General features: G+C 38.8%; 5 protein-coding genes and 1 long non-coding RNA gene across 6 annotated transcripts in view; 4 read left to right on the top strand and 2 right to left on the bottom strand.

Moving 5' to 3' along the window:
* LOC149091568 (uncharacterized) overlaps positions 1 to 13,969 on the top strand; it is a 161,684-nt gene that overhangs the window by 74,794 nt on the left and 72,921 nt on the right. The gene's annotated exons all lie outside the window — the stretch shown is intronic.
* The window catches only part of Chmp1 (charged multivesicular body protein 1), a 103,977-nt gene that overhangs the window by 64,229 nt on the left and 25,779 nt on the right, over positions 1 to 13,969 (top strand). The window lies entirely within an intron of this gene.
* The window catches only part of GNBP2 (Gram-negative bacteria binding protein 2), a 171,371-nt gene that overhangs the window by 49,747 nt on the left and 107,655 nt on the right, over positions 1 to 13,969 (top strand). The gene's annotated exons all lie outside the window — the stretch shown is intronic.
* NUCB1 (Nucleobindin 1) lies at positions 6,850 to 9,029 on the bottom strand. The gene is made up of 3 exons (XM_089259153.1): positions 8,707 to 9,029; positions 7,806 to 8,453; positions 6,850 to 7,727 (listed from the first exon to the last, which is right to left on the bottom strand). Exons 1-3 carry the CDS (start codon positions 8,944 to 8,946, stop codon positions 7,080 to 7,082), a joined length of 1,536 nt encoding a protein of 511 aa, XP_089115279.1. The 5' UTR covers positions 8,947 to 9,029; the 3' UTR covers positions 6,850 to 7,079.
* On the top strand, positions 9,586 to 10,904 carry LOC108650564 (CDAN1-interacting nuclease 1). Its single transcript, XM_018099750.3, has 3 exons — positions 9,586 to 9,933; positions 9,999 to 10,487; positions 10,545 to 10,904. The coding sequence occupies exons 1-3, from the start codon at positions 9,668 to 9,670 to the stop codon at positions 10,684 to 10,686; spliced, it is 897 nt and encodes a 298-aa protein (XP_017955239.1). The 5' UTR covers positions 9,586 to 9,667; the 3' UTR covers positions 10,687 to 10,904.
* LOC108650580 (transcriptional regulator Simba1) lies at positions 10,906 to 11,335 on the bottom strand. The gene is made up of 2 exons (XM_018099772.3): positions 11,181 to 11,335; positions 10,906 to 11,113 (listed from the first exon to the last, which is right to left on the bottom strand). Exons 1-2 carry the CDS (start codon positions 11,322 to 11,324, stop codon positions 11,024 to 11,026), a joined length of 234 nt encoding a protein of 77 aa, XP_017955261.1. The 5' UTR covers positions 11,325 to 11,335; the 3' UTR covers positions 10,906 to 11,023.

Consider the following 13,969-nt stretch of genomic DNA (forward strand, 5'->3'; position numbering starts at 1 on the left):
TAAAGCGACAGCTTGTTTTTTGGAGCAAGAAGCCATGCCATTTTTCTGGATTTTGCCATTATTGACTGCCGTACCATGGTTGTATGGGCCTTAAAGTTTAGCTTCCTGTCCAGTAAAACTCCAAGGTACTTGTATGAGCTCTTTTGTGGGATTCTGGAGCCAAGCATGGTGATGCCGCTGCAAGACAAAGTTCGTGTGGTAAACGTGACATTTACGCACTTGCTGGTGTTGATGCCTATGTTCCATTTTCTGGTCCATCCTTCAAAGCTATTTACATACTGCTGCAAGGATTCCGTGGCTATGTTGATGCTAGGACTTCTGGTCAAAACTGCAGTGTCATCTGCGTAGGTTGCTATCAGGACGTGTTCCTCATCTAGTCCAGTAACTACACTTGTGGTTGGCATGTCAGCTGTGTATAGGTTGTATAGCGTGGGTCCAAGCACGCTACCCTGTGGGACACCTGCGCAAACTGAGCGTTTCGAGGACTTTTCTCCACTCACAACGACTCTAAAGTACCTGTCCGTGAGGAAGCTTGAGACAAGCTGGAATAGCTGCGGTGGTAATATGTTCTTCAGTTTAAATCGGAGACCATCGTGCCACACTCTGTCAAAAGCTTGTCGGATGTCCATAAAAACAGCAGTTGTTCCGGCGTGCCGTGCCCTTGTCTAAATCCGAACTGCCAATTCGGTATTTTTTGCTTTACAGGCTCGAGCTTTATGATACGATCCAGGATCACTCTCTCTGCCATCTTCCCTAGCGCCGAAAGTAAGCTGATTGGACGGAATCCCTCAACTTCCGTGTGGTTTTTTCCAGGTTTGGGTACCATCGTGATCAACGCCATCTTCCAGCAGGTTGGGAAGTGTCTCAGTCTAAGCATGCTGTTGAGTATTAGGACAATAAACAATAACGCTTTTTGGGGCAGTAGTTTTAAAGTTCTATTATCCAGCAAGTCCTCTCCAGGAGATTTTTTGGTTTTCAGTTTTTTGATTTGCTGCACAATCTCTTGGAGAGTGACTGGAGTTGCAGGCAGTGACATCTGAAAGGGCGTCTCCAAACTTAGCTCAACGTCTCTTCTGGTCCTATCGGAAGTGAGATTAAATGGCTTAAATCTTTCCTCTAAGCTGTCTGCAAAGACTTCGGCTTTCTGTTGACTGGAGTAACACCAACCACCCAATGGATTTTTAATTGGCATTTTTGGTATAGCGACCCTTTTAAACCGACTTGTAAGTTTCCAGAGTGTGTAATTGAAAGGTGCATCGGGGCCCGCACTTTCTAGTATTCCATCAATTTTCTTCTGCTTGACTTTTGCAAGGACCTTTTGCAGCCGATTGGATAGCCTTGCGTAGATCTGGTGGACTCGAGTATCCCCAGTTCTTGAGTATTCTCTTCTCACCCTTCTTTTGAGCCTTATAAGCGTGTCAACATGTGGGGGGAGAATATCAAAGAGTTTTCTCAAAGGGCGTACATTCCGGGTAACAGTCGATGGCTTCAAGCCCTCTGTAAAAACATAAGAAAGTGTGCCAATTGAGACATATGCTCACAACACTGCGGTGCTCACAAAATTAAGCTGCTTCATTCACATTTCGATGCATTCCAGAAACGGGGACGAAAATGGAACGTCTGCATCAATGCTGCCAAACGCAAATGCCCAGATGTTAGATTTGCAAATCGCTCACTTAGCTGCCCTGGAGTCACGTTAAACAGAAAAACGTTGAATCACAAATCAGCACACAAAGATCTAGGAGTGATGCTGGACAGGCACCTCACATGTCTTGGCAACAAGGTAAAACTATATAAAACCATATTAGCTCCCGCCCTGTTCTACGCTATACAAGTTCACATACAAGACAACACATAAACTAGACATGTAGAACAAATTTTTCTACAGCTCGAAACTGTTAAGTTGGGCTACCACTATACTTCGTATTTGTTCGGCTCGGTCGCTGGAGATTCGAGCAGTGAAAATACTGCACGACAAAAACAGTGCGCTGTGAACGCTCAATCGAAATGGTCCCAATTCCGTATGAAGCACAGCTGTGAGCCATTTTTTTTACTCTCTCTCTCTCAGTCCCTCTCTCTCGCTCTCTATGGTCGCTGAAATCATCATTCTCAACCGTGCACAAAAATTAAAATTTTTGTTCGCGACGATCCCAGCTTTTTCCTTTTAAGTGAAGGGTATACCGAAATTTGTAAGGCGTTTTCCACGTTCATACAGAATGCTACCTTTTTCATGATTATTTTTAAAAATGGGTATGAAAGCGTTGATGCTCATAATGAAAATGTTTTCGCAATGAGCATTTGTGTGCCTGTGTGCGTAGCTCTTGCTGCCAGTAGCAATTTTAAAGCTCAGCATTTGCACTTGGTCGATCTTGTAAAGTGCTCACATTTCCCATTTTCAATGGGTTCAGAGTATACAAAATAAGCGCGCCTCTTTGTGGCACTGTGACTGGCGAGTAACTCATACACCTAATCATATGCGTGTAGTATAGTGACTGGCAAGGAACTTATATCTAAGCACTTGATTTAAATAAATGCTCAGTGGGCAAAATCTGATGTGATCTTGCAAGTAAAAAGAACTTATAAAAAGTATTGGCAAGTGCACTTAGCACTCTAGTTAGTCAGCTACTTAAATATATAAGCGACTTTTCAATTCAACCCAAAATCGTTTACACAATTCTATGTTGAGGTAGGCACACGCCAATGCTCATGTCCCACACATGCATATACACACACACACACATGTAAAGGCACATGGGCATACAAATGCTTCAACAAGTGATATCCCATAGTTAGCATCGCATCCCATTCGTACACACAATCAAATTTATACGTATTTTTTCATTACCCGACCATCTCGGCCGAGCGCATGAAGAGAAATGATTTTGTGTTCCCATATTTTCGTAGCACGAACCTACGTGTCCGGTCTATGTGTTCTTTGGTTAATGATTGAGCTTATTAAGTGGATCAGTACTTTTGCATGGCAAAGCGTTGCAAAAAGATTAATGTGAGATGCTATCAACAAAAGTGTGCAGATTATTAAAAAACTAACCATTTTTATCCGTTTTCAACATTTGTAGTACAAGATGTGTTGAAGCGGGCGGAGCTGGTTGACGTTTCACGTGACGCAGTGAAATATTACATATTACAAAACCTTACCAAAGAACGAGAACATTAAGACAATAAATGAAAACGTGAAAGCTTTCGTAAATTATATTAATAAACACTTGATAAAGTGCAACTCAGCTCCGGCAGGATTTAAAGGAAAGCATGCTAAATGCTGAATAAAAACATGCTCATTGAAATCTCCGGTCATTGTGCAATAGAAAAAATGGGTCGTCCTAAAAGTGTTTACGAGAGCGCTGATCCTCGCCTGACAAGAAAATTAGCTACTGAGCTTTTCGATCAGAATAACAACTCATCTCCTTTACTCATACATGCGACTACAGTTTCTGCTAATAAATCAAAATAAAAGCAGATTTTTTAAAAGCTGCTAGGAGTTGTGAGAATCTAAATGTGATAAAGAAGTAAACGTTTTAGAGACGAGCCAAAGTAAATGTCAGCTAACAGTGCACTTGCCTTTAGGAATTGGAAAATGGATTCACAAAAAGTCATGGATTCAACAAAAGCAAAAATGCAGGGCTTTGATATTGTGAAGAGCAATATAGGTATTAATGTATATTACCGTACGTATTTGCTGTGCGTTTATATGCATATACATACGTGCATATAGATGTTGCTCCACACAGCGACGCGAGTACTGTAGGAGCGACCCTCACTACTGGGAAGGGGTCAAGGTCCGACTATGGTCTCTTTCGCTTCTACAGATTCAGCAATGGGCTCGCGTCGCACGCACGCCGATCATCGAGGACCGTTAGCTGAGGTGCCGTTCGGGCCGGGTGATGGTAGTTATCACTGTCACTCGCAAGGCAGGTCCCGCCGTTACATCACGAAGCAGGGCCTGTGGCTGGGCTATAAACGGCCACCGGCAATTCCATACGAGCTAGTCAAAGATAGTCAAAAGTGAATTGTTGGAGTGCCGAGAATAAAAGTGAAAAGCCAAAAGGAATTCAATATTATGAAAATAAAGCGTATGTTTCATTGCAAATTCTTTTATGTCTTACGTCTTCTCGTATTCTGTAAATAATGGGGCTCCGCAATTGGTTAGATTTTCGAATCGAATTCACCAAGAAAAGTACTGAGCTCATATTAACAGAAACAAACAATTTAGATGTCCAGATTTTCAATGTATATATGTGCAGTATACTGGACACATGACACTGATAGATGGATAAGTTATAAATGTGTTGTCAGGAACCAACTCGTGTCAATCTTCCCAAATCTGTGGAGCGACGCCAATCAATTGAAATAAGATCGGAGGTTATCATACCTAAACCACACGCCCTTCAATTTGGAATCAATCCGCTTTTTCGAATTTGTTCTAAAATTCGCATATAAAATTGACATGTCAGGGACGCCAATAATATTAAATTAAAAGCACGAAAAAAAATTGTTACAGTTAAGAATGAAAAAAAAAACAAGTAAGAAAGCTCTAGTCGAGACTGCTCGACTACGAGATCCCCTGAACCCCACAAGGAACTGATATTTCAATAATAATTAGCACACCCACACGCACACACGCATACAAACAAACACACGCACACACATACACATACAAACAAACACACGCACACACACATACGCGCACATATACAGGCGATTGCGCTTGGGTTGCGCTGCAGTGTGGCAATAATAGGAGAACTTATTTGTTGAATAATTTAATTTCTAGACGTACGATCGTAATGAAACTTTCAGAACGTAATCATGATGTTTAAATGTATGTGTATACCGAAGCACAAGTCTCTAGTATTTGATATACGACTTTTACAAAGATGAGGGTGAGGGGGTGGATTTAAGGGTGAGGGGTAAATTTTAACAAAAACCGAAATTGTATAAAATTCATCTTAGTATACATTTTAAATTTGGAGACTTTAGCTTGAAAGATGTAGGAGATATAATTTTTAAACGGATCTTCGATAAGGTTTTTTATCGATAAAAAAGTATCGGAATGAGTTATCGTTTTTTAGTGATAAACTCGATATGCGCGTGATAATTACGGACATTTTAAAAAAAAGTTGAAGTCTCTAGCTCTTATATCTTCTGAAATCGACGCGTTCATACATACGGACGGACGGACGGACGGACGGACAGACAGACGGACAGGGCTAAATCAACTCAGTTCTTCGCCCTGATCAAGAATGTATATACTTTGTGGGGTCTGCCACGCCTCCTTCTGCCTGTTACATACTTTTAACAAAACCATTATACCCTGATTTCCCATTTTCAATGGGTTCAGGGTATAAAAAAAATGGGATTAAATGTGGACTGGACCAGCCTTTTACAAATGGCAGTGGGAACTCCAATGATAGAAAAACGGCGAGAAGAGCATTTTCCTATTTTGATTTATTGAATTCAATTCTTGATTTTTACTGTAAAATTTTAAAAAGCTTTCAGGCTATATTAATAACCATTAACTGCGACTACGATATAGACTCAGCAAAGTTTAAAGCTTGCTAAAGGTTTTGCTACTTATCAGAAAAAGTATCCTTGGTACCCCATGTCGCCCACAGTTCACAAAGTTTTAGTTCATGGGCACCAAATAATAGACATGACATAGTTCCCGTAGGCTGCTTTAGGGAACATACATCGGAATCCCGAAATAAAATATACGAGCGCGACAAAAGAGCCCACTCAAGAACAAGTAAGAAGTCGAGACCCTACAAGCAACTGATATTTCAATAATAATTAGCACACGCACACACACACACACACACGAATACAAACAAACAAACGCACACACATACACATACAAACAAACACACGCATACACACACACTCACATATACAGGCGATTGCGCTTGAGTTGCGCTGCAGTGTGGCAATATTATGAGAACTTATTCGTTGAATAATTTAATTTTTAGACGTACGATCGTACTGAAACTTTCAGAAAGTAATCATAATGTTGAAATGTATGTGTATACCGAAGCACAAGTCTCTAGTATTTGATATACGACTTTTACAAAGATGATGGTGAGGGGGTGGATTAAGGGGTGGGGGGTAAATTTTAACAAAAACCGAAATTGTCTAAAATACATCTTAATATACATTTTAAATTTGGAGACTCTAGCTTGAAAGATGTAGGAGATATAATTTTTAAAGTGATCTTCGATAAGGTTTTGTATCGATAAAAAAGTATCGGAATGAGTTATCGTTTTTTAGTGATAAACTCGATATCCGCGTGATATATATGGACATTTTAAAAAAAAGTTGAAGTCTCTAGCTCTTATATCTTCTGAAATCGACGCGTTCAAACATACGGACAGACAGACGGACAGGGCTAAATCGACTCAGCTCGTCGCCCTGATCAAGAATATATATACTTTGTGGGGTCTGCCACGCCTCCTTCTGCCTGTTACATACATTTTAACAAAACCATTATACCCTGATTTCCCATTTTCAATGGGTTCAGGGTATAAAAAAAATTATATTGCATTCCTTTTCTCAAACATAATTTCTTAGTAATAACTTAACATAACTTACACATAAATCAATAATTTAAAGAATTTTGACTCATATCCCAATGAGCACAAACATCGTTGTTTGCCTTGGAAAACATCGGCAATATTGATGGTCGCAAACATCGTTGGGTACGTCGTCGTGCGTTTGCATGTGTATGTGTGCATAAAAAATGGCAAAATAAGAATATCAGCTTGGAGGGTTCACGGTACCTCCTAGTATAGCAGTCTCGCCTAGAGCCTTCTTGTTATCTTTTACTCCTATTACCCAACGGTATAAAAGAAATCCATTTAGTTTTATTCGCATGATCATCAACTTATATTATTTAAATTATTTACAAGTATATATGTATGAAAAGCATACACAAAACTATTATGCTAGAAAAATGCTGTACTCAACAGATAATTTTAGAATGAAATACATAAATATGTATGTTGTTTTTTCAATCACCGAAAATTTAAATTAGAGTTTTGCTTTGCGGAATATACAATATTGGAATGATTTGTTTAATGTTGTTCATTTTGTTGTTGGGATCCTTGCTGTTGTGTGGACTGGTCATGAGCCAACTTGTCTTGAGGCTGCTGTTTTTGCACAAGTGAAGGTATCTCACTATTGCTCTGTTGCAGCAAGGTATGTGGTTGGTATTCCAGATCAACTTGCTCAGGATGACCGTTATGTTGTACGTGCCGATAAGTAGGCTGTGGCTGCTGCTGCTGGCTTGGTTGTTGATAGATGTGCGGCTGCGGCTGTGGATGCTGATAAGCTGGAGAGGGCTGCGACTCGCCATGCTGTTGGGGCTGCTGCTGGGCGTACTGCTGCTGTTGATGATGATACTGTTGCTCTTGCTGCTTAAGTAATTGATTTGGTTGCTGATAGTGCAATTGAGCACCTTGCGCAGGTGCCTGAAATGATGCTGGCGGCGGCCCTATGTAGTAGCCCTGCGGCATGTTGGGATGTGGGGGTAGTTGACCTTGAGCAATCATGTGTTGTACTTCTTCCTGGCGTCGTCGCTCAAACTCCAAATACTCCTCATGAGTAAATTGAGGCTGTTGATCAATGGTCTTCCACTCAGGGTCTTTTTGAAACTCTTCCTTTGAGGTCTGTTGCATGAATTCATCCATACTGATAAGTCCGTCATGATTAGTGTCAGTTTCCTAATTAAAGTAGTGTCGCAAATAAGTTAGAAATTCATATTAACGTTTTTTTTTTTAAAGCTCAAGTTAAAAATATACCTGAAAGTAATGCTCTCGCATGCGTTCCATTTCTTCGGCGCGCTCGCGCATGTCATCTTCGGGTAAATTGCTTTGGTATACTTTGTCTAGTTCCTTGATGAAGAGTGCCTTTACTTCAGCTTCATCCCAAAACCCATTGCTGTCAATGTCGTGAATAAAAAAGAAGGTTTTGGGATTGAAATCATCCTTGTCCATGTGATCCTGTTTCTCCCAGACTTCCTCTAATTGCGCTTTGTTACCTGGATGATGGACTTTCTCGTGCTGCTTATGTTTTTGTTCCTTTTCTTTTATCTCTGCATCGAATTTTTTTCGCGACTCTTCATCCATTACTCTCTTTTGAGCTTCCCGCTCGAATTCCTTTTGCATTTCGTACTCCTTGAACTCACCACGTCGTTTACGATCGGCCTCAGCCAAATCGTCAGATGTTTTCTGAATCAGTTTACGCAAGTCTTCTATTTCGAATGTATGTTCATTGCCGTGATCCAAATGCTGTGGTACTTTCAAATGTGCGCGATCAATGTCATTACTTAGCTCAAATTCTTTGTTGGCCAGTTCTCGCAAACGCTCCAACTCACGGCGTTTAATTTCATCCAGCTTTGTTCGCACATGATGATTTACATAATCAAGTTCTTGTGCAATTTTGCCACTCTAAATGGTTAATATGATTATTGGGGTGCACCCTAAACAGATGATATGGGCATTTTCCATAAGTTTGCTTCATAAAGCATGCGAACAGCTTACCTTGCAATCAAGAAAATTCACTATTTCTCAACTTAAAGATTTATTTTAGCACTGTAATCGATGCGTTTTTATGATATGTATTTGCGCAAAAAAAAAAACAAGGTGTTCGCAGGCTACAAAAAATAGTTTTCTGAAAAAATGCCCATATCGTAAGACTTACGCGTATGTCGGCCTCAGGTGCTTTGTCCAGTTTCTTCCTAAACTCAGGGTCTGTTTCTAAGGCTTCCACGACTTCGCGCAAATACCGCTCATACTCCAATGCAGCTTCTACGTCAGCTGTGTCTGTTGTGCTGCTTGGCTCTTTGCGCTTTTCTTCCTTTTTATTTTTTGTTACAGGCAATGCCATAACTAAATAAGCTAAATACAGCGTAAGCATTACACTCGCTAGGATAAATTTCATGGTAGAATGTATTCGGATTAGTATGTGTTTAATAAGAGAACCAACTGTGTAAATAATTTAACGAAATAAGTATGTAGATGTATTCTGACGTGTCTTTCTATCTCAGGTGCTATATACATCTGCCAGACAAGACACACTATGTATGTATGTATGTATGTCTTGACTATTGCTTTGTCAGAGTGTTACCAGCTGTTTTTATTAAGAGTTGTAGCTTCAGTTGTCGATTGACGTCTCGAAATTCAAAGCCTTCCAGACAATCGACAATAACAGTATAAACATACATACATATGTAAATGTATGTGAATTCAATTTAGCAGTATATAAAATCACTAACTGCTAGTGATTAAAATAAATTATTATTTTGATATGAATTTAGAATTCTCTTGAGCATCAGCAGTATCAGTTCGATATTCAGATCTATCGTTCATAAAAATCATTAATATTAATACATATGTACATACATATGTACATATATTAATATTCGTTTTTTTTTTTTGCGGCCGTACGAGCTTAAGGTTTAATTTAAATTTCATAAAACGAATTTTTTAATGCATGCATATGCAAATATAAGGGAATTTTTCATTTCGATGAATGTAAATCGTTCTTAGCTGGGTGTGTTAAACTAGTTCAGTTGTATTAAGAACTGTATTAAGTTCACTGTCAAGAATGGTTTCATCAGCTGATCGGAATTACGAGCAAAATTTGGTTTGAATTTGAAAGTATGGCGTTAAGTAGAAATAAAGCGGAAAAAAGTAAACCAATGAAAAAAAAGATATTGACTAACGTAGAGTATACACAAATCTGTCATTTCATAAATGAATTCTGCGGTGATGGGCTGCCGATAGACTGCGAGCTAAACATGGCAAATCGCATTTTCAATGACATTGAACCATTAGCTCTGGTTTGCATTCTACAATCGCAACTATTTTATAAAGCGCGTGGCCAGCACTGGCGGCACGAGAATCGCGCCGAATTGCTTTTGAAAATGTAAGTTTAAATATGCACGTTGATTTAATGGCTTTTTGCATGAACGATTTTAAACATTTGTTCAGATACGACGATCAATGCCACTTGTATGATGATAGTGATCTTCTTATACGCATGGCTTGTGCGGAATCAATAAATCCCATATCGATGTGTCGGTTTCTATTGCAAGAGAAATATTATATGGGACAAAGACCTCTTATTTCCCAATTGCTAAAGCATCCCTACTTGATCAATGATTCACGTCTGGCTGCTAACGTACAGCAATGTTTATACAGCGACAATCAGGAGGGACCTATTACAGATCTTCGACGACGAATGATTGGTGAAGAGTACGAGTTAAAACTCAAACAATTGGCTAATGCAGCTGGAATTTTTTTCTATGATGAGCGAGATTTGCGTCGTATGGGTTATGACAAGACACCCGACATCAAGGTTATATTGCCGTTTCTTTACAAAGGTCATATAGTTAACTGGATAGAGAGCAAGGCTAATTTCGGAGATCCCAAAAGCCATAAATGGAACATTCAGCAGCAGTTATTGAGCTACTGCAATCGGTAACTTTTCGCTTTGCAATCAACTATTGGATCCTATTTTATATATTATATATGTAGTTTTGGACCTGGTATTATCATCTATTGGTTTGGATATCACGAAGAAACGCCGCTATTACCGGATAATAACATTGGTATAACCATTTTAGCAGATTTTCCCGATCGCGAACATTTAGATTTAATGCTGTCGCCTCAATTATGAGTTAATGTTTTATTCTATTTCCTGACATGGTTATTTATAATCTTTTTCGTATTGTTTGATAGCAATTTTTTGTTTGTTTTAAAATCGTACAAAAATTTTTATTTTAAAGCTATAAATTATACTAAATGCCCTAAATCCCCGAATGTATTTAAAAAGTATTGTGACAGATATTGAAACTTTTATTATTCAGGCCAATCAAATGTATGGATTTTAAAAATTAGTTTGCGTATATTTTTTCATTTTATTTTAAATTATTGATTGTTTCAACTATATTATTGTTGCAATTATTCGTACTTGTAGGCAACTCGTCGTTTACTTGATAATATTCAAACGCGCGTTACAGGTCTTTCAGCTCCTCAGGCATATCATTTTTTGGATGTTTATTCTCAAAATGTTGCTTGTAAGTCTTAGGATCTGGCATTTGCGACTGCGTGGAAGAATTTCATTTTTTGTTTTATAAGTATTCAAGATAATTAGATAGCGATGTTTCTTACTTTGCAGAGGACACAGACATATACGAGTGCTTTTTGTGCCGCTTTCTTTTGATCATTGGCACTGTGGCCTTGTTGCTTTTTCATCTTCGCTTGTTTTTCAGCCGCTTTTGCTTGCGATTGTATTTTTTGATGACCGCGTGCCATTGTTGCAAAGCTGTTGACTTTAAAAACAAGAGTTATAATTATTAATCAGTATTCTATATTTTCCTATAATATAATAATAATAAATAAATCAGTTTCGTCACAGCCTTTTTATAATGTGCACAATAGAAACTAAAATGAATTAACATTAGACATTTTGGAGCTGTGTCAGTAGTCTTTGTGGTGAATATGAATAGATTATTATGTTCTAATCATTCAATATTAATAAAAGATAGACGTCATAAGAACGATATGGCGGAAAGTCTCCAACCATATTTTTCGTAACACGTTTTTTTTAATTTAACGACCACGTTTGATTTTTCTCACCTAATAGTAAATTTAGTAGAAGGATGTGCAGGATCTGCTATCGGATGTAATGTAATAATTTACAAACTACGTGTTTTGTGATACCCGAATTTATTGACACTTGCTTTTTGTGAATTTCCCTGTGTAGTTTGTTTTTTATTTTATAGTATTAGGAACGGTGACCTCTGCATTTGTTGTATAAAGTGTTGTGAAACGATTTCTTGGTGGACAACAAGTTTTAGTAGTCGTATTCCATAAGTTATCGATATGTGAGAGCTGCAACATGAAACCACTGACCAAGGAACACATAGACGAGACAGGTAGAAAAAACTTTTTCGACTGTTGAGCAATAGCACTGACCAGAGAACACATAGACTAGACATGTAGAACAAATTTTTCTACAGCTCGAAACTGTTAAGTTGAGCGACCGCTATACTTCGTATTTACTCGGCTCGGTCGCTGGAGGTTCGAGCAATGAAAATACTGCATGACAAAAACAGTGCGCTGTGAGCGCTCAACCGAAATGGTCCCAATTCCGTATGAAGCACAGCTATGAGCCATTTTTTCTACTCTTTCTCTCTCTCAGTCCCTCTCTCTCGCTCTCTGTGGTCGCTGAAATCATCACTCTCAGCCGCGCACAGAAATTGAAATTTTTGTTCGCGACGATCCCAGCTCTTTCCTTTTAAGTGAAGGGTATACCGAAATTTGTAAAGCGTTTGCCACGTTCATACAAAATGCTAGCTTTTTCATAATTATTTCTAAAAAGGGTATGAAAGTGTTGATGCTCATGATAAAAATGTTTTCGCAATGAGCATTTGTGTGCCTGTGTGCGTAGCTCTTGCTGCCTGTAGCAATTTTAAAGCCCAGCATTTGCATTTGGTCGATCATGAGAAGTGCTCACATACATACATACATATGTATATATGTACATTTGATTGTGTGTACGCATGCGATGCGATGGATTAGCACTTGTAGAAGCATTTGTTTGCCTATTTGCCTTTACATGTGCGTGAGTGTATGTGCATGTGTGTATGCATGGGACGTGAACTTTAGCGTGCTTGTGTGTATGCATGGGACGTGAACTTTGGCTGCCTACCTCAACTAAGAATTGTCTGAATGATTTTGGGTTCGAAATGAAGAGGCGTGCTTATACATACATATGTACATATGTACATATAAATGTATTTATGTAAGTAGCTGATTAACTAAAGTGACAAGTGCATATGCCAATTCATTTTAGAATTTTTTTTTTATTGGCATGCACCTGTATATGTATGTAAATATAGGAACAGGTACAAGGGATCGAAAATTGCATCCCATTTCGTATACTGAGTTTAATAAGGAACTAAACTTTTTTTTAATTCCTTCTGATAGCCAACCCACGATCATTAAAATTAAATCCAGGTGCTTAAATATAAGCGCGAGTTACCCGCCAGTAACTATACTACACACATACACATACAGTATGAGTTATTCGCCGGTCACAGTGCCACAAAGAATTGGCATATGCACTTGTCACTTTAGTTAATCAGCTACTTACATAAATACATACATATGTACATACATATGTATGTATAAGCACGCCTCTTCATTTCGAACCCAAAATCATTCAGACAATTCTAAGTTGAGGTAGGCACACGCCAATGTTCATGTCCCATGCATAAACACATGCACATACACTCACGCACATTTAAAGGCAAATAGGCAAACAAATGCTTCTACAAGTGCTAATCCATCGCATCGCATGCGTACACACAATCAAATGTACATATATACATATGTATGTATGTATGTGAGCACTTCTCATGATCGACCAAATGCAAATGCTGGACTTTAAAATTGCTACAGGCAGCAAGAGCTACGCACACAGGCACACAAATGCTCATTGCGAAAACATTTTCATTATGAGCATCAACACTTTCATACCCTTTTTAGAAATAATTATGAAAAAGCTAGCATTTTGTATGAACGTGGCAAACGCTTTACAAATTTCGGTATACCCTTCACTTAAAAGGAAAGAGCTGGGATCGTCGCGAACAAAAATTTCAATTTCTGTGCGCGGCTGAGAGTGATGATTTCAGCGACCACAGAGAGCGAGAGAGAGGGACTGAGAGAGAGAAAGAGTAGAAAAAATGGCTCATAGCTGTGCTTCATACGGAATTGGGACCATTTCGGTTGAGCGCTCACAGCGCACTGTTTTTGTCATGCAGTATTTTCATTGCTCGAACCTCCAGCGACCGAGCCGAGCAAATACGAAGTATAGCGGTCGCTCAACTTAACAGTTTCGAGCTGTAGAAAAATTTGTTCTACATGTCTAGTCTATGTGTTCTCTGGTCAGTGGC

The sequence above is a fragment of the Drosophila navojoa genome, chromosome 4 (assembly GCF_054131105.1).
Source record: "Drosophila navojoa isolate 15081-1374.11 chromosome 4, UAZ_NAV_1.0, whole genome shotgun sequence".
Classification (NCBI taxonomy): Eukaryota; Metazoa; Arthropoda; class Insecta; order Diptera; family Drosophilidae; genus Drosophila; species Drosophila navojoa.